Genomic DNA, 24490 nt, shown 5'->3' on the forward strand with positions numbered 1-24490 from the left:
ATGAAAAATGAAGGTTGGGGGAGAACATTATGTTCACTAAAGGTTGCTACGAAACTCATAAGGAATCTGAGGTTGAGGGGTGAGTATAGATAGGTCGTTGTTCCGTTCTGAAGTTCTTAAATTCCCTCGAGTTCATTTCAAATCTTAGTTGTAACCAGTAGCACTGTAAAATCAATTTCAAGTTATCCTTTTTGTCTGTTAATTATCATTCCTAGTCTTTTTAGCTTCAGTAAAAATCATTCAAGTTAATTAGATTGATTTTTTACTTGTCTCTCGATTACATTGTCAGAACGAAAATCCCCTCATGTTGCGAATCAAGTTGAACTGCCGAAGAATGAAGATGTATGAAGGCACAAAAATGTAATTTCTGTTAATTTTTCAGTTATTAACTTTTGTTTAATCCGATGCTCGTATAAATTAGAAATTGGGTTTCATGCACGAAAATTAGCTTTAATTTTAATGTTTTAGGATATTTTTATGATAAAATACGATCGTTTCTATATATCGAAATTTCTATATATCGAATTTTTTTCCGGCAATTTGCTACTTCGATATATGGAGATCCGACTGTATATATGGATCGACTGATATCGATCGTAAAGATATCTATCTATATATATATATATATATATATATATATATATATATATATATATATATATATATATATATATATATATATATATATATATATATATATATATATATATATATATATATATGTATATATATATATATATATATATCTTTACGATGGACCGAACAGAATAATACATTCGGTTCAAATCTGGGGAGTACGGTGGCTATTCTTGGGCTTCAATGAAGTCCGGAAAATGTGTTTTGCACCAATCTTGAGTGCTTTTAGCTCTGTGTGCAGCAGGTGAGGAATCCTGTTGGAAGGTCAACCTTTTGTTTTCAAAGAGCTTTTGCGACCGAGGTAAGACAACATCTTCCAAAATGCGTTTGCGATTTCTTTCTTGATTAATCTTTATCCCTTGATCAACAAAAACGAGTAGTATTTTTCTACTAGCACATATCCCACCTCAAAACTGGGGTCTTTGATGCCGTTCGACAATGTAAGAAGATTTTGGAGACAAGGATGTGAGCTAAACCTTATAAAACTTTGGCATCCCTAAAGAAATCCTTATGCAAGGAATGGAATAAAGTATCAGTAAGTGAGTTGCGGCCCATAGCCGAAAATTTTGCAACACCGTTAAAACTCTGTATTAAGGCTAAAGGTAACCACTTTGAAAATTTGAAAGTATAGTAGACGAAATAATGTATTCATATACATTTTAAAGTTTTGTCGTAATATTTTCATTAACATTAAAAGTATAATGTATTATGTAAGTCCAAGTTATTTCTTGTGACTCTGTATAATACAATCAAACTAGCGGTGTTACATTTTCCCAGGCAGAGGGTATGGAAAGTAATGCTTCTAACGCATTATCCCCCCCCCCCCCCCACGAGCTTTTTTTAGTTAGGTTGAACGAAAAGAAGTTGTGAAAACTGGTTTAACTCATGTTCTTGCTTTCAGCAGAAAAATAATTTCATTGAAGAATGAGCAAAATTAAGTTGGGCATTTTTTGGATAAAAACGTTAAAAGCGGTAATGCGGTGAATTGAGAAACGCAATATACGGGAAGATTTTCTTCAATGCTGTTAATACCATCATTGACAGCATTGAAGAAAATCGGAACAAAAGAGGCCATTCATTAATTGCGTAAGGGTCTCGAGGGGGAGAGGGGTTGGAAAAATTTCTACATACCCTTACTTGGGGGGGGGGGGGTCAAATCCATTCTTACGTAAGATTTTCTTAAGTCGATATTTAAAAATAAGAAATCGTGGGGTCAATTGTTTTGGCAGGAATTATAATTCCTTTGCGTCTGGAAGGTATAAAACGTATTAGGATGAGTTGTTTTTTACCCGTTTTACAAAGAATAAATAGTGTAAAATATAATAAAAGAATCGCATTATATATGGCATGTTTTATTTTTAATTAGTATCGCATCATATACCAAAAAATTTCGAAGAAGCATTCAGTCCAGATGATCTGAATTGATCTCCTTTCAACTGTTTTAATTTATTTTCTTCGAAATTAATTAAAAACTAGTATATATATATATATATATATCAACGCACAGCCGAAACCGCTGAAGCTTCAGATTTGAAATTTGGCAGGCATGTCCGCATGATTACGAAAGTAACCACTAAGAAAGGATTTTTCGAAATCTCAATTCGTTCGGGATAAATTAATTAAAACCTCTTAATTTCTGCGAAATTAAACCTGTCATTGAATTCAAATCCCTTATTTTCGAAGGCTTTCCTCTATTCAAATCATTATTCAGTACTTCATCTCAACTTTTTGGTCGATAGCGAATTATAAATTTGATATTGTTTTTGTTTCGCACGTGGTTCTTCGAGGCGTTTCTCAAGTCAATTCATAATGTTTCTGTCTATTGCTTTCATTTTTTCAAAACTAGAAACGAAGTTTTTAAGAACATCATCACAGGCGGACTATCTTTTTGAATTTAGAAGAGTGCAGTTTCCTGTTAAAGTTTGCTTTGCACTAACCATTAATAAGTCACAAGGAGAGACATTAAAAGTAGCAGGGACCGATTTAAGAGAAGACTTTTTTTCACACGGCCAATGTTATGTAGCTTGCTCCAAAGTCAGTTCATCAAGCAGCTTAATAATTTTAGCACCAGAAAAAAAAAAAAAACTAAAAATGTTGTATAAAAAGAAGTTCTTGCTTAAACATAGGTATATCAATAAAATGTGGATGGCCTGTGTTTGCAAAGATAATCAATACTTTAAAAGGATCGTTAATAACAGTTAAAGATCGGTTAAGGACAAAGGCATATATGTAAGGAGTCCAGGGGCCCCGGGATCCTCCCCAAATTAGAAAAAGTTATAGGTAATAAGTAGTTATTATAGGGGATTTTCGAAACTAGGTGCACCAAGCACTGTTAACCCCTGCTAATTCCATTACCCGAGCAATGCCGGGTACGGGAATGCTAGTGTAATTATAAAATTAGTAAAAATAATAGTTTAGAGTCTAAAAAAACTATATGATATTTATACTATAAATAAATGGTATTCATTTCAGTATTTAGAAGAAGGATGCATAAAGATAGAAAACTTCCTAACTTCAGCGGAAGTCGAGGAACTGAGAAAAGGAGTTTCTGAAGCAGTTAAAAATATGCCAGAAGAAAATAGCCCAGTATTTTCAGTATATGGAGCAGGAAAAAGCAGGGTATGTTGACAAAAAAACTTCTCAATATGTATCTTGTTACAAAACTGTTTGATGTGCTAATTATATTCACCACATAATCAAGGGTTTTAAAAATAAATCTATTCGGGGAACAATATATTTACTAATCGGTTGTATATAATGTCGCAATAATTATGTGGACCAGCAATTCAATATACAACTCAGAAAATGGCAAAAAAAAAAAAAGAAAATAATAATAATAATAATTTGAATTTTGACATCTTGAATTCAAATTATGTTTTTCGCAATCACGTGTTCTTTTTGCGTGTGTACAGGCATGTGTGTGTGTGTGGGTATATGTGTGAGTGTGTATGTAGGTGTGTGTTTGTGTCTGTGTGCAGGCGTGTGTGTGTGTGTGTGTAGACGTGTGTTTGTGTCTGTGTGCAGGCATGAGTGTGTGGGTATGTGTGTTTGTGTATATTTGTGTATGTCTGTGTGAGTGTGTAGGTATGCGTGTGTGTATGTATGCGTGTAGGATATGGACGCAACCTGGAGACGGTTTTCGCTAGAGTAGCAGCATCGTGAGGCCGGTCGACAGATGGTGCTGGCAGAGGGAGGCTGGGGGAAAATAAAATCACAGGGTAACACCCCCAATCATTGGCACGGCACCCGTGATTGGCACTTCCAACAAAAATATCCTAAAAAAAAGACCCGTATCCAGTTTTTTTAAAATAGAAGGCTATATACCAACTGAATGTACATTAATTTTAAAGATTATAACTTCAATTCATGTTACTAAATGGCAGCAGTACGTAGGTAAGAAAAACAATTGTGGCTTGTGTCAAATCAGCCATTTTTGTTGCAAAAGCTTCTTCTCTGGCTTAAGGGAAGCATGAACATAAATCCATTAAAATCTGACTTAAAATATCATTTAAATTTCCGTTGTCAAAAGTTTTGTTTAGTTGAAAGGTTTTACTTTAATTATGTAGAAGTATATTTTCGTCCCTATTTGGAAGTTAAAAATAATGATGGGTGCCATTTACTGGTGCTTCAATTTTGCTAGTCCCCAGTAATTGGCATGTGAGCCAAGTACTGAATATGATAAAGCGGAAATTGAAATCTGTAGCTTTTGTATAGTAATTGTCAAGAAAAGCATCAAAATCATCAATTTTTGAAGTTGCGGCTTTTTGTCAATCGGAGTGACTTTCACCAGAAAAAAATCCAAATGAAAGTTAGTCAGTAATTAATTTTAGGGGGCTCCGTCCTCTGCTCGATTCGCTCGCTAACCCCCGTTCGCCACCTACGGTATCTCAATGCCGCCTGCAGCGGGTGGTTTTTCAAGAGAAAGAAAACCGATTTGTTGCATTTGATTAAAAAAAAAAGAGGAAAACTTATGCAAAAAAAGTATGCTATATGAGTTTTTAACTATACTTGGGGCAAACCTAACTTGGTAGCATTCGTAAAATCAAAGCTGTTAACCAAAGGATGAAACAGCATTAATTTCAATGCATTTTCCATGGAACATTCCAAATTTATGTTTTTATTTCTCTAAAATACTTTTTCAACATGAAGAAGTGTGATTTAGCATTAATTCATATAAAACTAGTGGTATCCGCACGGCTTTGCCCGTAATAGAAAAATTAAAAGGTCTTTTGGTTCGCCTGTGTGGCGTATTTTCTCTTCAATTGGCTTGTACCTCTGCGATTCCACGTAATGATAATTTCGTATCTCGCCAATTGGCTTGTGCCCATGTTACGGTTCCACGTTATGATAATTTCGTAATTTACTCGTCCATCTTATGATAATTTTGGTCTTAAAATTGGAATAAAAAAAGAACCTCATCGAATTTTTGAAAAATCGCTTCGAGGTGCACACCCCATGCTACAAACTAACTTTGTGCCAAATTTCATGAAAATCGGCATAATGGTCTGGGCGCTATTCGCGTCACTGAGATCCTGACAGACAGAGATCCCGACAGAAAGACTTTCTGCTTTATTATTAGTAAAGATTACCTACTTAACATTAACATTACTCATGTTTCTTATGATGATAAAATTTGTATGTAATTTATAAGTAAAAAATAAAGTGATTTTCCAGGTCTATTAACATGTGCCAATTACTGGATCACAAGGTGTCATACATTGGGGTATCAGGTGCCAATTACTGGTGATTTTGGTAACTTTTTATATGCATATTTTTATAAAAGTATCGATTCAAACATTTTTGATTTTAGTGAACCAAATAGATGCACAGATGTGCACTCTTGGATACAAAAATTTTTGCAAGAGTATTTTTTTTTCTAAGTACTAAAAACAGAGGTAAGTTTAAGGATAGACTCTTAAAGTGCCAATCACTGGGGTCTTTACCCTAGCACGCCAAAAACAGTCAAATGAGAACAATAAGCAATCGTGATTGCTCAAAAAAATTTAAATTAAAGCTATAAAAATAATTTGAAACTAGTATGTTGTGACTATCGCGAAACTTTCTTCCATATCTTTTTTACCTTCGCGTGAGAGACGCAAAGGAGAGAATGTGTTTACGAGTCTAAGTATGTTTGTTCCTATTTGGCATCGTAGGGGCTAAACGCCTAGGGCGATTTGGATTATTCTTACGTCAATCGATTCGTCTTAACCTTGAGAGTGTCACTAAACATAAGACAGAAATCAAAATTTACCATATCAACAACTAGTGGCCATATTGTCGGTTCGGGATTGTGTCGCACGCTACCTGCGTGTGACACAGCGTGCGACAAATGCAGGTACCGTTTTCGGACGGAGGTTTCGGGACGTGTACTTTCTTCGCGGGCTTTTTTAGTTTTACGAGAAAGACTTGGCTGATGAGGTTTTCGAGCTCGCGCCAGCATGAGTCACACAGGGTGTTTATATTGCTGTGATTGACTTAATTTCGCGCATCTATATATATAAAAATGGACTTTGGTAAATTTGTTCCCTAAGATCTCAGAAACTACCCGGCAGATTTGGCTGAAGCTTTCACCGTTTGTTCTTTTTGGTACTGGGGAGGTTTGTAGACCAGTTCGATAAAAATCCGATTGATAGTTCCTTTTTTATTCTAATTTGTCTAAATTTTCGCATAAATGCCCCAATATGACGGTTAAAAAATACGTGCACATACTAAAATTATGTGTCCATCGAAAGCGCTTATTTTTTTGCTGAAGATGGCATCTGTTAGAAAGTTCTAATTTGTATGAAAAACGAGTTATGGGCTTTTTTTGTTCCATGTTCGAAGGCTTTCCTCAACCCAATTCATTTTTTAGTGTATCATCTCAACTCCCAGTTCATAGTTAGAATTGTTGAATGTTTTTGTGTTTCGTCTGACTGTTTGAGGCTTTTCTCAAGTCAAATCTTAAAGTAACGTTTTTTTTCCCCAAGATTGGCTAATAATAACTAGATTTGGTTGATTATTTTCCGTTTAAACGGAACTTTAGTACAATTAATGGTTTTTTTTTTATTATTATTTGTGCTGATTGGATTTTTTAATCATTATCCAATCTAACAGCAGAAACCTCGCCAAAATTTATGCAGAAAGATTTCTGTAGCGGATGCATTTGGCAGTTTTTTCAACTGTCGCGGTTTTTGAAGTCAAAGACTACGTAATAATGTTTGTCAGCTTTCACCATGTAAACAAAATATCGTCAATCAAAGTCTTTAAAAACTTTTTTTACTGTAAAATAATCCAGCAACTAAATTAGGCAAATATATAAACAGCACAAAAACTTCCATTAATGTGACTTTGTGCACAAATTCAAACCATCGCCAAATTTTTCTACTTATTTTGGAAACATTTCGGATGAAATAGTTTAGCGCCATTTTATGGTGACCAAAAGTATCTTAGCATATGGCGACAACGATTCCCGCAAATTCGGTAACATCGCATTAAGAATCCACAATAATTAAAATTTTCTAAAATAACTAAAGCAAGTTAAAGGGGATCACGGGCGCGCGGCTACATTTTTTTAAACAGTTCGTTCTTCAATTGACATACAGAGAAGGTAAGACTCCATGTAAAAAAAGTATTAACCGATAAATCTTTTTAAACCTGTGAAGTTTAATTTCATATTTCGGAAATTCTTCAAATTTGTATACGCTTAAATTTCGTGTTTTCGTTTCTAAATGAATACTATTTTGCTCTTTTTACTTACTGCTACTTTAGTTTTATGAGTAAGGTAGAAGCTAGATTTTAAATCACGTCAAAAAGGTGTGTTTTAAGTTCTTTCACTTAAAACAGAAAACAAATGCAAGTAACGATTGTTTCTCATAATTATTGCTAACCCAGGAAACGCCGGGTATTTTTGCTAGTTTTTGCTAAAGATCAAGCATGTGTAGCTTTAAGCCCAGTTAGGTCCCTTGAGGAACGAAAAATCAGCAGTTTAGACCACCGCAATTTACTTAATAATATACATGATATAAACTCTCTCAATGAAATGACAAGATTGCAAAATTTACCGTCTTATAATCATAATAACTAAATCAATGAAAATTAACTGAAAAGTGTAAAATAAAAAATAATTATTAAATAAAAACAAAAAATCCGACTGCGTAAAAGCAGTTTAAAATGTTATTAAGTACTACAGAATAACAACACCATTGAAATAGTTTTATGATCGATACACACGTAAGACAAATCATAAATTCAAAAGCAGAATAGAATTATCAACAGTCGGGGCCCATTAAAATTTTACGGGGTTCGTTGATTGGTCAAAAAGAAATAGACTGTTGATCCTTCTATTCTGCTATTGAATTTATGATTTGTCTTATGTGGTGGCACCGATTAAAAAACAATTTCAATGTTTATTTATTCAGTAGTACTTAATAACATAAAAACCACTGAGCTTATATATAGTTTTTCTTTTTAGTCTTTTTGGTTTTTACGCAGTCGGGTCTTTGTCTTTATTTGATAATTTTTTATTCAACGGACTTCCTTTAAATTCTTATCACGGGCATTGCCGTGCGGGTACTGCTAGTTTGTGATATAAACAAATAAAACTTACTCAAAAAAGAAAAAGGGAGAAATTTCTGACCTGCTGTCAAAGAACAATCTATCTTAATATATAAAAATCTTCCGTGCGGACGTTTGTCACCATAAGGCTTTTAAACGGCTGGAGGGGCATTCCACGGTATTTTCGACATTATGTAGAGTCCGTAACGTGAGCTTTTTTTGCCATAACTTTTTAATTTACCGTTTGATTTGCAAATTATTTTAATTTGAGCTGGTGTGTTGGTAGGAGAAGATCAAAATAAAATAATATGCTAATCAAACAGTAAATTAAAAGTTATGGTAAAAAAGGTCACGTTACGGACTCTACATAAACGTCAAAAATACCGTGGAATGCCCCTGGACCGATTTTGATCAATTTTTTTGTGTGTAATTCAGTTGTGGCAAGCATGGTTTCGAAGTGTGATGGATCGAATCGGGAATGTTTTTGTTAATTAATTAATTAATTTAAACATTGGATGGTTATATCTATCAAATGATTAACATTTATTTTAATCTATTATTGAGCGAGAATTGAAATAAATATTTAACCCGTGACCAAAGGACAATAAGAAAGCCAGCTCTACTTTTTTTAATGAAATTTCCTACTGTGACATGTCAATTGAGAATAGATAATACGTTGAGAGATAGAGAGACTGAAGCCTTCATTTCTTAAAAGCGACGATTTTAGTTCCAGTGATATAATATTTTAAAGTTAAGTACTGGTAGAAATCGGGTTTTTTTCACTAACCAAATGATCAGAAAGTACTGTCTGACTACGGATCGTATGGAAAGACAAACATCCGTTTTACAGCCGTAAATGGACGAATCTATTATTTTTTAGCGATTCAGCTTTTGCAGAAGCAGAGCGTTATTCAAATGAGCAGAATTCGCGCATCAAATTTTTGCTTTTCCACCTCATTCAAATAGATTCGTCTTATCTAGACGTTTGAAAATTCTATACAATCCGTGGTTGGACAGCCGGTAATCCGGGCAGCGTGGTTAGTACCGTAGCTTGCAACATTTGTTTCTCAGCTCAAATCCATCTGAGTTTTGGCACCAATGTCAAGAATGCTTTAAGGATTATCAAACTAATCAGTACATTATTAAAGGAAAAGACGGTGGAATTTAAAGACGAAGCAAGCTTTATTTTCCTCCAGGTAAATTACACAAAAGATCAGTGCAGTGGAAGATTTTTATGTTTTGCGGAAAGAACAAATTAGGCAATATATCGCGATATTTCGATAATGGGGTTGTTTCCTCCATTCAAAAGTACTACTTTTAGTTACTGAAATTGATACAATGAGTAAAAAAATAACATGGACCCAGAAAATACTTTAATTTTCTCAACAGTTATTTTTTAATTAATTTTTTAAAATGTCCGATTTTGAAAACAAGGCGTGGTCTTTATGACGTCACAAATGATGCAATTTGGCGCATCTTTCTGCCACATTTCCACGTTATGATAATCAAGAAGCGAATTAAATATTGCGCTCTACGCTTGCTATCAACATATATACAGTCGACGCATCAGCTTAAGATTAGCAATTTTGGATCGGAGCGCGTGCTTGAGTGGTTGTCTTTTCTGGCGAGTTATCGCGTTTGGTGATAGTTCACTGTGAGCAATTATTAGCGGCACGTGAATTGTTTTTTTAAATAAAATATTATGTTCGGCAAATTTGGCGAAATCTGAAACTTTGGAGTGGTAACCCTTAGCAGTGCAACAATGAAAAATCCGATCCAAAATGGCTAAACTTAAGCTGATGCGTCGGCCTATCTATATAGCGGCTGTAAAACATAGGTTCTGGTGGGGGAAAGTGATCAATGGGGTAAAGTGGTCATAATTCAAATAAATGACTATAGCTTGGAAATTAAGGTTCGAATGAATGTGAAAATTTTATTTTAGGGTAGTGCATTTAGATACTACATTTTGAATACAAAATTTTACAACTGGCAAAATTTTATTTGGTAAAAAAAATATTTTGTGTAAATATGAAAATTCTTAAAATCTAAATACCTTTTTAAACTTCCTTGGGAAATTTTGTTTGTTAGAATTATGAACAGATTGACTGCATGTCTCAAGAACTCTTACTCATTAGCAGTTAGCTGAATCTATTTTGAATAATTTTTTAGAACAATTTAAGTAAGATGGGGTAAAGTGGTCATAATATTAGGCTTAAACGAATATTGTTCTTCTAAAGTCACTTAATCTTTAAGTATAAGCAGGGCCGATCCTAGGGTGTCGGCCGCCCGTGTGCAAAGACCTAATGTGCCGCCCCTCAAGAGTAATTTGCATATTTTGACTCATCTTTAACGTTCATATAAATCTTTCTTTAAATTTCTATACCAAGTTCAAATTTAAAAAAGAAAGGAAAAAAAAAAACAGAAGAATGATGAACTTATAAAAAGGAAGAAAAGTTTTATAGTAAGAAACACCTTTGGAACAATTTATATCTTTGAAAAAAGTAATAGATACCAAAATTTACTAGTCTTAAAAACGCATTTTATAGTCTGTCGTCGGTGACATCAGAGGAAGGACGGAAGATTGGGAAGCGGGGGGGGCGGGGGGGGGGGGAATCAGGGGAGGGGGGATTACTCCGAAAAAAATTATCGAAATTGGCGTATGAAAAATAGTTTTAGGTTATCTTTGGTTGGGTTCGGTTGCTACGACAAAAGAGTCGGGTATACTCAAGGTGCATGGAGAAATTTTCGAAATTGATGTCAAATATCGCAATTTTAGGAAATTTTTCGAGACTTCAGGAGGTAGTAATGTTGATGTTCTTTCCTAAAATTCTTTCCAAATTGAAATCAGTTTGAAGCTATTTTTTGTGACCGTAGCGTAGGAAAAATCGGCGCTCTTCCCGAAAATTTTCCGAAACTGAAGTTTTAAACACGCAATTTTGGGTTACCTTTGTTGACGTTCGTTGCTAGAGGGAGGGAGATTCAATCGTCTCCCATCGAAGGTTTTCGAAATTGAAATTTAAAGCGCAAATTTAGGCTGTCTTTGGTGATAGTAGGGGATCTGGCGGCTTTCCTCCGGTAATTTCTCTTCATTATTGTTTAAAAACCCATTTTGGGCTATATTTGAAAACGATAGGGGAAACGTGAAAATATTCCGAACCGAAATATTTTTCAGAACTAAAATCCATTATAGGCTATTTTTTAGAAGGAAGGGTTTTGAGGCTCTTAATCGGATGTTTCTAAAAGCGCAATTTTATACTATTTTTGATGACGTTAACGATACTGAGAAGCTTCGGCGGATCTTACGGATATTTTTCGATATTAATATCTGAAAAATACAACTATAGACTTTTGTCCAACTCACCTCGACGATTGATAAGCATGCATTAGCGCAGTAAAAAGTTACATGAGCCAAGCAGTTCTCCTCCGGAATTTTTTAGAAATTGAAGTCCCAAAAACGTATTTTAGGCATTGTTTGACAACGATGGGGCTAAAAACGGGCGGGGGTTCAGTGTGCCCTCACAAACTGTTCTTAGAAACTGAAGTCAATTTCAGGCCAGTTTAGGCAGGAAGGGTTCTGTGGCTCCACGGAACCGTCTAAAAACGAAATTTTGAGGTATAGTGATTGCATTGGAGAAAAGGGGGATCCGGGGGTCCTTTCCCGAAAGTTTTTGAAACTAATGTCTGAAAAAAGTAATTTTAGTTTGTTTTTCAATAAATTAAGTGAGAGGGGGTGGGATTAGGGGCTTCTCTAAAGACGCTAACTGAGACTGTCTTTGGTAGTAATTGCAAAAAATCCTTCGCAAAAATTTCGAAAAAGAAATCCGAAAAATGTCATTAAGCAATTTTTGATGATATTAGGAAAGGCTGTCCTTTAAAAACGCATTTTAGATTTCGGAGCCAACATTTTTAGGCTATGTTTGATTAAGTTAAGGTGGAAGGAGTGAATCAGAGACTTAATTGGGTCCTTAAGATCGGTGGTTCAACCAGTGAAATGTTCTGAAATTGAAGTCCTAGAAACGCAATTTTAAGCCTTCTTTAATTCCGTCAAGGAGGTCATGGCATCCTTTTGGATCTTCGTTTAAACTTACTACCCAGTGCAAGAGCCCTGTCCTCCTACCTGATCTGAAACCGGGCAGTTCATTCGGGATTTTAATTAGAAAAAATTGCCGTCAAGTGGGAAAATTACAAAATTTTAGTTCGTCATTCATATATGTTTGACTCTCAAAGGAGTCGCAATTTTCCACTTTCTTTCACGCATCCACGATTATTGAACACAGATTTTGTTGTTTGAAATACTTATGATGAGAGTATCTAATCAGTATAGCTTTTTTTTATATAAGTAAAAAATGTTTTCATTGTTTAGGTCTATAAAAGCTTGGAGGGTAAACATTAGTGGCCGCCCTCGGTGCCCCTTTTAGAAGGCACCCTTTCATGCTTCAGGAGGGGGCCATTTCCCTCATTTCCCCTCCCCTGTATCCATGTCTGATTACCGGTTCTGTCACAAATTTTTGCAACCAAATGAAGCATGCGTGTAAAGAGTAAATATTAACGGACAATAAACCAACACAATGTTCCCAAACGTTCTATTGTTCTTAAACTATGCTATATGCTGTCGGAAATGCACCAATAAACACGTATTTGGGTATCTGCAAGTATTTTTTATCTATACAGATATACATTCGACTATACGCGTATATTCCCGCTTATGCTCGTATATATACGAACAATTATATACTCAGAAAGACACGTATATACGCGTACGTACTCGAGTAGACACTTGCATACAAGCATATGATATACAATACAGGGTGAGTCTGAACTTTTGGGCAAATTATTAAAAGGTGTCAGGCGGGAGGATAAGAAGCAAGAATCATAAGAAACATATAGAATCAAACTCAAGGCTGACGCGCTACATGCACACAAAAACCAGAAACTGATGGATGCAAAACAGGTCAAAATTTATTACACAAAGGCGATTTTACACAACATTTTAAGTTTTAAGAAAGTTTTAAAGTTATTGATGAAGTTTGCGGCCGGCAGCTGTAATACATGCATCGCAATCACTCTGTTGCAATTATGAGACTTTTGAAAAACTTTCATCAGTCGCTGCGATGCGTGTATTAGAGCTACTACAGGCCGTAACTTTTAACAACCGCTCTAAATATTTCTTAAAAACTAAAATGTCGGGTAAAATCATCTTTGTGTAACAAATTTGTGACCTGTTTTGCTAACATCAGTTTCTGACCTTTTGTGCATGTAGCGCATCAGCGAAACAAAGAATCAAAAGTTCCTTATGTTTCTTTGCTTCTTATCCTCCCCTTTCACACCACTTAGATTTTGCAAAAGAACTTGGATTCATTCTGTAAGCATACATGTATATTAGCGGATATACTCGTGGATATACGTGGATACATGTACTGGTGTATACACGTAAATGCACCTATATACGTCTAACAGGTATATAATCGTGTTTACACGTAAACATACGTATTATACTCGTGCTTCCATATATATTTCCGTGAGTAGACACGCACCCCCCCCCCCCCCCAAACACGCACTGGATATATCCACGAATAAACTCGTTTATACCCGTATAAGTATGTGTGTACACTTATATATGCGTATATACGTCGACTGTACACGTATATACTCAGGTATACACGCATATACACAAGATACAAGTGCAAAATACGCATATGATGTTCGTTTATACGTGTTTATGCACACATGTACTCGAGATACAAGTGCAAAACACGCATATGATATTCGTCTGTACGCGTATATACTCGCATATACACGTGACACGTATATACTCGTGTAGGTAATCACGTATAAATGCTTATATACTAGTGTATACACGTATATACTTGAGTAGGCACGTGCATGCATCTGATGTATACATGTATCTATTCATACAGTGGCTCCCAAAAGTGTTCGTACACTTTGAAATTTTTTAGTAAAACTAAAATAACTCAAAACTGAATTCGAATATAAAGTCCAATATTTTTTCACATCATTCCTATGTCATTCTAAATATAACCCATTGGTTTTTTCAAGATATTGACGGATCTTCTTTTTGAAATGGATCAGAAAACAGAGACAGAGAAATATCACGCCACAAAAGTCATCGTACACTGAAATATTTTCGAATAAATTCATGATTAAAATTATCATATGCCGTTTTATTAATATTTTTGCATTGTGTTGACCCTTAAAAGTCATTTGGCTTTAATTTTTTGTTTATTTATTCCTTAATATATTGCTTATTACTGTAAAATAACTGGTATTCGTAAAAAACCGCAAACGCCATTCACAATTTGAATTTTTTTCCCACAGTAGGGGTAAATTGGATTGAAATGTCTCTAAATTAGTTAATTTATTTGTTTGTATAGTAAAGTGCTTGATAAAATGCTTTAAAGAAAGGAATCAGACCGAAAACAAGGTAAGAAAAGGTCAACCGGCAAAGATGACAAAACGTGATCGTAGATTTAAAGTTAAAAAAATTATGAAAAATACACATTTGAGTACTGTAAATGTTTCTGCAGAGTTAAATGAAACATTTTACATTTAATTTTCACCTAAAATTGCTCGCCAAGTTCTTTGATTAGCTGGATTAAATGGGACCTCTTCCCGCAGAAATTTTCTTGGTCGTGCGTTAAACAGAAAGCTTACGCTTTTCGTCCCAAAATGAATGATAAATAAGCTAAAAACAGTTTAGAATCATGTCTTACTTACAGATAAAAATGAATTCAACATTTTTGGTTAAATTGTTGTATAACTGTTAGTATAAGAAAAAATTAGGAACTTAATCTTAAGAACATAGTTGGATCAGTTAATCAGGACGGTGAAGGTGTTTTAGTGTGAGGGTGCATATCAGCATCAGGACTTGGTAGTTTGTAAATTTTTGATGAAATAATGAATCATGATGTTCCTTTAAATATTTTAAAAACCAATTTTGAACTCATAGCCAAAAATTTGGTTATTGGAAACAACTTTGTTTTTTTATCAAGATAACGATAAGAAGCACACGGTTTTCAACGTTTGCGTCTAGTGCCTCGAAAATTGTCCTTAAGTTTAAAAAATACCCCCTCAATCTCCAGATTGTAACTTATTGTAACGTATTTAGAGATATCTAGAGACTAGATTACGAAAATAGGGCTTTAAAACGAAAATAGAGCTAGAAATAGTAATACTTGAAGTGTGGTAGAACACTTACTCAGAAATTACGCTAAAAAAAAGAAAGAAAAAGAATAAAATCTATTCCCAGACGTTTAAAAGGTGTTATGAATACTGTATGATATTCTACTAATTAATAACTTAATCAAAAATTAGATTATTCAATAATATATAGACATTTTATAAAGTGTACGAAGACTTTTGTGAGATAAAATTTCCGGCACTTTTCGGTTTTTGATTTTTAAAAAAATAAGTTTTAATATTTTTTAAAAACTTTTCAAGCAGTTTTGTTGAAAATTGATCATAGATCTTATAATTAAATACCTATTCCGAAATATTAATTCTAACCAATGATTTGGGGCCTATTTCGTTGAAAGTCGTAGGTGTACGAAGACTTTTGGGAGCCACTGTATATGAACATGTTTACTCATGTCTACACGACACGTATACGTATAGTATGCTCGTACATATACTTGTAAATATAAAAACAACCGAAATGTATAAAAATTCGGGTTATTTGTAACGGTTTTGCAGTTTTTTTTAAATTATGACCACTTTCCCCCATCCCGTGGGGTAAAGTGGTCATAAATACAAAGGGAAATTAAAGTGTCATAAAACTTCTTAAATCAATATTTTTTTTCCTGAAATGCAATGTACCTTGTTCTTTAATAATGCAATGTAAAATAACAACAAAAGAAGTTGAAGTGTTTAAAGAATCAGTTTACAGCCGGAATCGGACAAATCTATTATTTTTTAGCGATGCCAACTTTTGCAGAAGCAGGGTCTCATTCAAATGAGCGGAATAACGGCATCAAATTTTTACTTTTCCCCCTCATTTAGATAGATTCATCTTATCTGGACATTTGAAAATTCCATACAATCCGTGGTTGGACAGTAGTTGCAAATACACGTGAGTAAAGATGCGAATTAAATATTTTTCTACGTGAATGGCAACACTGAATGGCATTTCATCATTTGTGATGTCATACGACAGAAACGTAAACAATGAAATCTCACCGATTTAAGTAATTTTTTAAAAATATTAAACATATTTTTTTTAAAAAATGGTCAGATCCTATATTTTTAAGCATGCTCTTTCAGAAAAAAATACTTTTAAAATTTTGGAAACGACCCCATTGGGAATCTGGCGATCTGTCTTCATTGGCGTCAATTTTTGGCTCCAGCGCCTGTGCGAGAGGTATTTTTCTTTGAAAATCAAATCAAAGAGATCGGAAACATCTATTCACATAGGGTTACCAAAATTAAATTATTTATGCCAAAAATGAGGCGACCACGCCAGATTCCCAATTATCGAAATATCCCCCAATATATGAAGATTATTTAAGTACGCAAGGAAATATAGTGAGACATATGCTCAGCGAGAGAGATAATAGAATCAATAAAAAGCGAAGGAATTGTCCAACAGTTTTCTTTTTGACACCGTTGGAAAAAGCGCCATTTTTTACTATAGAAATATCACGACCTGTGGTCGAAAAAAAAACCCTTCTATCTCCAAAAGAAAAAATATTACAAGCCGTTAAAAATAAAGTTCGAATAAATCTAATCTCCATTAAAATTACTGATGTTTTGTTTCGCATTGCTATGGTTACGTCTTTTAGCCTCGCTTCATTTTAATTTCTTAAAGGTCCACAAACTTGGCGCCACGGAATTATAAGCAATGGGGAAACACTTTCGCCAATTCTGCATATTTTACGATCTACGTTATATTTCCCCCAGACAATGTAGAAACTGCGGGAAGAGTTTGAAAACTAGGAATCTTAGAATTTCCTTAATTGTCGCCAAATTTGTGGACTCCAAAGACCAAGGGATAATGTACTTCAGCCATGGCCTTGCTGATAGTGACAAAAGCAAACAATTATAGCCCATAATTGACGATAGCGCCAAACCCCCAGTAATCGAAATATCTTCGAATTCTAAAGAATAATTCTTTTAATTAATCAATTATTAATTCTTTGAAATTTAATTCCTTGAAAAGGTGTGTACGCATTTTATACAAAGAAAAGTGATCATTTTACATCAGAGCGGGAGTGGGCGTCAATTCTTTTTTATCCAACGGACTTCCATTAAATTTTTAGCACGGGCATCGCTATGCGGGTACTGCTAGTCAGGGCCGTATCCAGAGGGGAGGGGGGCTGACGGGCCCGCCCCCCCCGAAACCCGAAATGTTTTGCACCGTAAAACAGAAGGTTTTTTTTTTTTAATTCCTAATGTCAGAAAAGGAAAATAACAATGTTTTTTTTTTATTCTTAATTTTGCTACTATTCAAAATTTATAATACTTTGAAGAAATACAGAAAAAGCAGTTCTAGTTCTCATTAGCTGCAAGGCGCACTTGAAATTTAGACCTTTAATTAGGACTTCCTGCTCTCTTTCCCAATTCAACTCAGGGCAGTCCAGGGTCAAGGCAGGCCCTTTGTCATTTCGGTAGATTTTTCAAGTCTACCAAACTGAATTCTGTGCACTTTCTCCTCCAGGAGCGTGCACAGAAATTTTGGGGCTGTCACAAATGCTTTATTTTGGGCCCTCTCCATATTGCTTACCCATATTTTCAACCCTAGGTTTAAAAATATTGGGCCCCATTTAAGCTCGAGCTCGGGCCAACAGGTGTCCCTTCTCCCGTCTGTGCACGACCCTGCCCTCCTCCCCCTAAAACTCTTATAAAACTTACACTGTACTGATTTCGAGCCGCGGACTCCCCAAAGGCTGGGCCCCTAGTTTCCGATTCGGCGAGTATCTTGTTACCAAGATGTGACAAATCGGACAAATTCAGCTCCTTGATACATCCTGAGTAAAAAATGCAAAAATCACGATTCTCGCGTTTTTGTAGCATAACTTTCAAGATCATTTTTGTGACTGATATGTTTCTTGTCTTGCATTTATTTAATGCCGAATTCAGTATATCATGGAAGTTCTTTTGTTATTGCTTGTTTTTTTTTTTTTTTTTTTTTTTTCTCTTAGTTCTACTGCATACTGTTAATATCTTTAGTATGAGAAGAAAATAACACTTGCTCTACTCTCTTTCATTTTCTGCACTACTTGTGATTGAAAAAAAAAAGAGTTTGTTTCGAGAAATATTTCGTTGCATTTATTTTTAACTTAAAACGGGTGGTCTTACAAAGTTATAATCATTTTGTAAGACTGCAATCAACTTCTGAAAAGTGTAAATGAAGAGCTTCAAATAATTTCAACTGTTCAAGAATCTTTGAAAATTATTTAAGTTTTTGAAATTCGTTGAAAAGTTCTTCAATTTTGTATCTTATCAAGAAAATAAGTATGAATTGTCCAAATGGCCAGAATATTACTCTTCCGTTCTTATTTTCTGAATGTCTACACCATTTCTTTTAAACTATTTTGTACAATTTTCATACTGTAGGGCATTTAATGAAAAAAAAATGGGGTAGGGGGAGTGATCAAAAACAAACTTCACTAAAAGCCGATATGAGCAGATGACGAAGTGCTTCTCTTTTCTCCCCTCTCGTTTTTCCTGTCTGTCCATTAAGTTCCATGATTTGTCGAGCAAGCAGTTTTTATTTTGTTTGATCTTGATTTGCAAAAGAATGTATAACTTTTAAAAAACTTTTTTTTTTTTTTTTTTGAGCAATCACGATTGCTTATTGCTTTCATTTGACTGTTTTTAGCGTGCTATCATTTTTCCCACCGGCGCGGCGCCTCCTTCTGCCAGCACCACCCGTCGCGTCGGCCGGCCTCACGATGCTGCTCCTCTAGCGAAAACCGTCTCCAGGTTGCGTCCATATCCCACACACACACGCATACATACACGCACCAACACACACGCATACACAAACACATACACACACATACACCACCATACACACATACACAAACACATACACAAACACCACCATACACACACATACCCCTACACACATACACAAACACATATACACACGCATGCATACAGACACCTACACATACACACAAATACACACAACTGCCCACACATTCATGCCTGCACACAGACACAAACACATATGCTTACACACACATACACATACCCCCCCCCCACACACACACATACAAACACACACTCGTGATTGCGAAAAACATAATTTGAATTCAAGATGACAAAATTCAAATTAATTTTTTTTTTTCATATTTTTGTAGTCACAATTACCCAATATAAGGCGTCAAAATACAGATTTTTTTTTTCGAAAATTTCTCGGGAGGGAAAACCCCCGACCCCCTGAAATTATGGATGTTCTACATCCGACTTAAAGGGACACTCTCCTGTTATCCTTATCACTACAAGGTGAATAAGAAAAATAATAAGAAATTAAAATAACAACAGTCCAAACAGTGGAATCATTAAATATCGAGACAAAAAGTCTTCTATGTTAACATTTTTATGCGTTTGGTGTGTCTATATATACTATATATATGTGTGTGTGTGTGTGTGTGTGTGTGTGTTAGGGCAATGTGCTAATCCGGGCCCCTCCCGAAAAAAAATTCTGGATACGGCCTTGCTGCGAGTAGTTATTAAAACAATTGCTCAATGGGCATTAGATGAATCAAGTTGTAATAAATACACGCATTCTGACACCCCAACAACTTAAAAAATTTTCTTTTTACTAATTTTTTTTCAAAAAAAGTTTTAAACGCTTGATAGTTCATTGAAATTTTTCAACTTTTCAATTTAGAAAGTTTGAACAGAACAACGTCTGTCGAGTCCTCTAGTCTTAATATATAAAAATCATCTGTGCGAACGTTTGTCACCATAAGGCTTTTAAATGGCTGGACAAATCTTTTGATCAAATTTTTTGTGTGTAATTAAGTTGTGGCTAGCATGGTTTCGAAGCGCGATGGATCGAATCGGAAAAGTTTTTGTTAATCATTTAATTAATTTAAACATTGGATAGTTGGAACTACTTTGATATACCCCCCCAAATCGGAAATTTGGCGACTTTTTTGGTTTTTGTTGACACAAAACTTTGTTGCCACAAAAATTGTTGCCACAAAACTTTTAAAAAAAACTCAAAAAATGGTACAAAATACATGAAAATACTAAATTTGGCAACAGTAAAAACCTAAAAGCTGAAAAAACCTAAATTGGCAACACCAAAATAAGGAACAGCAACCCTAAAAAGTCCGTAGGGAATGCCAGATTTGGCGCGTAATTTTTGGGGGTGTATATCAAAGTTATACCTGATAGTTATATCTCCCAAATGATTAATATTTATTTTAACCTATTATTGAGCAAGAACTGAAATAAATATTTATTTAACCCGTTGCCAAAGGACAATAATAAAACCAGCTCTGCTTTTTGTAATGAAATTTCCTACTCTGATATGTCAATTGAAAATAAATAAAACGTAGAGAGAGAGAGAGAGAGAGAGTGAAGCCTTTTCATTCCTTGAAAACAACGATTTTAGGTCCCCGAGATTTATTTTAAAGTAAAGTACTGGAAGGTTCACGCAAAACGTGTGTTCTGTCGTCGTAGTTGAACCATGTGACCGGATCGGTGCTTTAGGTTTTCCTAACCAAATGATCAGAAAGTACCGTAAAAAGCAACATTTGTTTCTTGGCTCAAATCTATCTGAGTTTTGGCACCAATGTCAAGAATACTTTGAGGATTATCAAACTAATCAGTACATTTATAAAGGAAAAGATGATGGAATTTAAAGACGAAACAAATTTTATTTTCGTCCAGATAAATTACAACAGGGTAGTTCTGTACACAAAAGATCAGTGTAGTGGAAGATCTTTATCTTTAGTTGAAAGAACAAATTAAGCAATATATGAAGTTTTAAAATTTTTGTTCAAAAGATCGGACCGCTAATCGGTCGGAGTTAGCTTCGCTCACTGATCGGTTGGATTACAGTAACGTGGTGGCTTGGCGATTTGGGGTATAAAAAATAGAGGGGGGAGGGCGGAGATGAGTGATTTTTGCTTATTCAGAGAACCTTTATCATTTTTTAAACGTTATCCTTTCGGTTGTTGAGCAATCACGATTGCTTTTTGCTTTCATTTGACTGTTTTGATGTGCTATAATTTTATTTTCCCGCCAGCACCCTCTGCTCCGGCTCCTCACGATGCTGCTCCTATAGCGAAAACCGCCTCCAGGTTGCATCCATATCCTACACACACGCGCATACATACACAACTACACACACACACATACACCTACACACATACACAAACACATACACACACAAACACATACACACACGCATACATACAGACACCTACACACACACACACAAACACATACACACACATACACACAACTACCCACACATTCTTGCCTGCACACAGACACAAACACATACACATACCCCGCCCCCTGTACACAAACACTCATACGCACAACTACCAAAACTCATGCCTGCACACAGACACAAACACACATGCCTACACACACACATACCCCCTACACATATACCCCCCCCCCCACACACGCAAACACACACGCCTACATACACAACACACTCGTGATTGCGAAAAACATAATTTGAATTCCAGATGACAAAATTCAAATTAATTTTTTTTGAGCAATCACGATTGCATATTGTTCTCATTTCACTGTTTTGAATTCCTGTCATTTTATTTTCCCGCCAGCACCCTCTGCCAGCACCACCGTCGTGTCGACCGGCCTCACGATGCTGCTCCTCTTACGAAAACCGTCTCCAGGTAGCGTCCATATTGTACACACATACAGTCACACGCCTACACACACATACACACACTCATGCCTGCGCACAGACGCAGACACACACTCCTACACACACACACAAACACACATACACTCATGCCTGCACACAGACACAAACACTTATGCCTACATACACACACTAACGCCTACACACACACGCGCGTTGCGTTCGTACAAAGCACTGCATTACACAATACGCACACACATGCATACGTACACACACACACGAACCCACACACATGCGCCTACACAAACACACACGCGCATTCATACACACACACGCTCGTGATTGCGAAAAACATAATTTGAATTCAAGATGCCAAAAAATTCAAATTAATATAATTTTTTTTTATTATTATTCTTTTTCATAGGGGGAATGTTGCAGCGGGATTTTTCGTTTGTTCTAGATGGGTAGTTAGTTTTTACACTTAATATCAGAGCACGCTTTTTATCCTTTGAGTATGGCAGAAGGAACAAACCATCAAGTACGGGAGGATAAATAGTTAATAAAACAACTGCTCAGTGGGCATTAGATAAATCAAGTTGTAATACATATACGCATTCTGACACCAAGCCGCTTAAAACATTTTCTTTTTACTTATTTTTTTCAACAAAACGGTTCAAACACTTGATAGTTTATTGAAATTTTTCAACCTTTCAATTTACGAAGTTTGAACAGAACAACGTCTGTCAGGTCCTCTAGTCTTTACTAATAATAAAGCAGAAAGTCTCTCTGTCGGGATCTCCGTCTGTCAGGATCTCTCTCTGTCCGGATCTCTGTCTGTCAGGATCTCTGTGACCTGTGACGCGCATAGCGCCTAGACCGTTCGGCCGATTTTCATGAAATTTTATCACAAAGTTAGTTTGTAGCATGGGGGTATGCACCTTGAAGCGATTTTTCGAAAATTCGATGTGGTTCTTTTTCTATTCCTATTTTAAGAACAAAATTGTCATAAGACGGACGAGTAAATTACGAAATTATCATAACGTGGAACCGTAACATGGGCACAAGCCAATTGTCGAGATACGAAATTATCATAGCGTGGAACTGTAACATGGGTACAAGCCAATTAGCGAGAAAATTCACCATACATTATTTGTAAATTTACAGGCGAACCAAAAGACCTTTTAATTTTTCTATTACGGGCAAAGCCGTGCTGATACCACTAGTTGTAATATAAGTTGACAAAAATGTTTTCAAAAAGTTTTAAAAATCGGTTCAGAACTACGAATTATAGATTTAATTACTTCATAAAGGCTTTCTCCCCTTTCTTTGCAGGCAGCAGATGAATACTATTTAAGCTCAGGGGACAAGATTGGATATTTTTTTGAAAATGACGCCTTTGACATGAACGGTGAGCCGCACCATTGCCTTAAACTTGCTTTGCAATATTTTAAAAAAGTATTAAATCATATTTTTACTTCTGGAATTTGTCTTTTTTTTTAGGGAAGTTAATTGTTGAAAAGAAAGAAGCTCTCAACAAAATAGGATATGGCAAGTACCCATACTTTGGTTCAAATATTTCTCAAACAGGAATATATTTTTACATGGAATGGGCTCGTTTCCGAAATTTTAAAAGTATTTTTTTTCTGAAAGACCATGCTTAAAAACATAGGATCTGACCATTTCAAAATAATTTGACAAAATTCAATATTTAAAAAAAAAAAATACTTTAACCGGTGCGCTTTCATTGTTTACGCTTGGGCACATGACATCACAAGTGATGAGATGCCGCTCACTGATGCCATTAGCCCAGAGCGCAATATTTAATTCGCATCTTTACTCACATGTATGTGGTTCATTGTAAGCGTAGAGTACAATATTTATTTCGCTTCTGAATGATCACGAAGCGCTGATTATGGAAACGCTGTAGACAGCAAGCGTCAGCATTCAGCGCGCCAGTGGAGTATGCGCCAAAGTTCATCACTTATTGACGTTATAAAGACCATGATTTGTTTAAAAAATCGGACATTAAAAAAATAATTAAAAAATAAACGTTTTGAAAATAAAAGATTTTCCTCGCTTCATGTTTTTTTTTTTTTTTTTTTTTTTTTTTTTTGCGCATTCTATCAACTTCAGTGACTAAAAGTAGTATGGTATAAGCGGGCCGAAAGTTGCTCAATCTGATGACTTTTCTTTACATTTCCGCAGACTTTTAAGATCTTGTATTACCATAACGAGGAGAGGAGGCAGAGTAATTTGTGTGTCCCAAAACTTGTTTTTGTTTTATTTTGCACTTTCACTACTTAGATTTTTTTTTTTTTTTTGAGCAATCACGATTGCTTATTGCTTTCATTTGACTATTTTTGGCGTGCTATCATTTATTTTCCAACCGCCCCACACCATCACCGTCGGCCAGCTCCTCACGATGCTGCTCCTATAGCGAAAGCCGTCTCCAGGTTGCATCCATGTCCTACACACACGCGCACACATACTCACACACACACATGCACA

At 35.4% G+C, this 24490-nt stretch overlaps 1 protein-coding gene across 1 annotated transcript in view; it reads left to right on the plus strand.

Moving 5' to 3' along the window:
• LOC129216111 (phytanoyl-CoA dioxygenase domain-containing protein 1-like) overlaps positions 1–24490 on the plus strand; it is a 68146-nt gene that overhangs the window by 10113 nt on the left and 33543 nt on the right. Inside the window, exons 2-4 of the mRNA XM_054850264.1 lie at positions 3109–3255; positions 23315–23390; positions 23483–23530. Of these exons, the coding sequence (XP_054706239.1) occupies positions 3109–3255; positions 23315–23390; positions 23483–23530 (271 nt within the window). The remainder of the gene's footprint in view (positions 1–3108; positions 3256–23314; positions 23391–23482; positions 23531–24490) is intronic.

The sequence above is a fragment of the Uloborus diversus genome, chromosome 2 (assembly GCF_026930045.1).
Source record: "Uloborus diversus isolate 005 chromosome 2, Udiv.v.3.1, whole genome shotgun sequence".
In the NCBI taxonomy this organism is placed as follows: Eukaryota; Metazoa; Arthropoda; class Arachnida; order Araneae; family Uloboridae; genus Uloborus; species Uloborus diversus.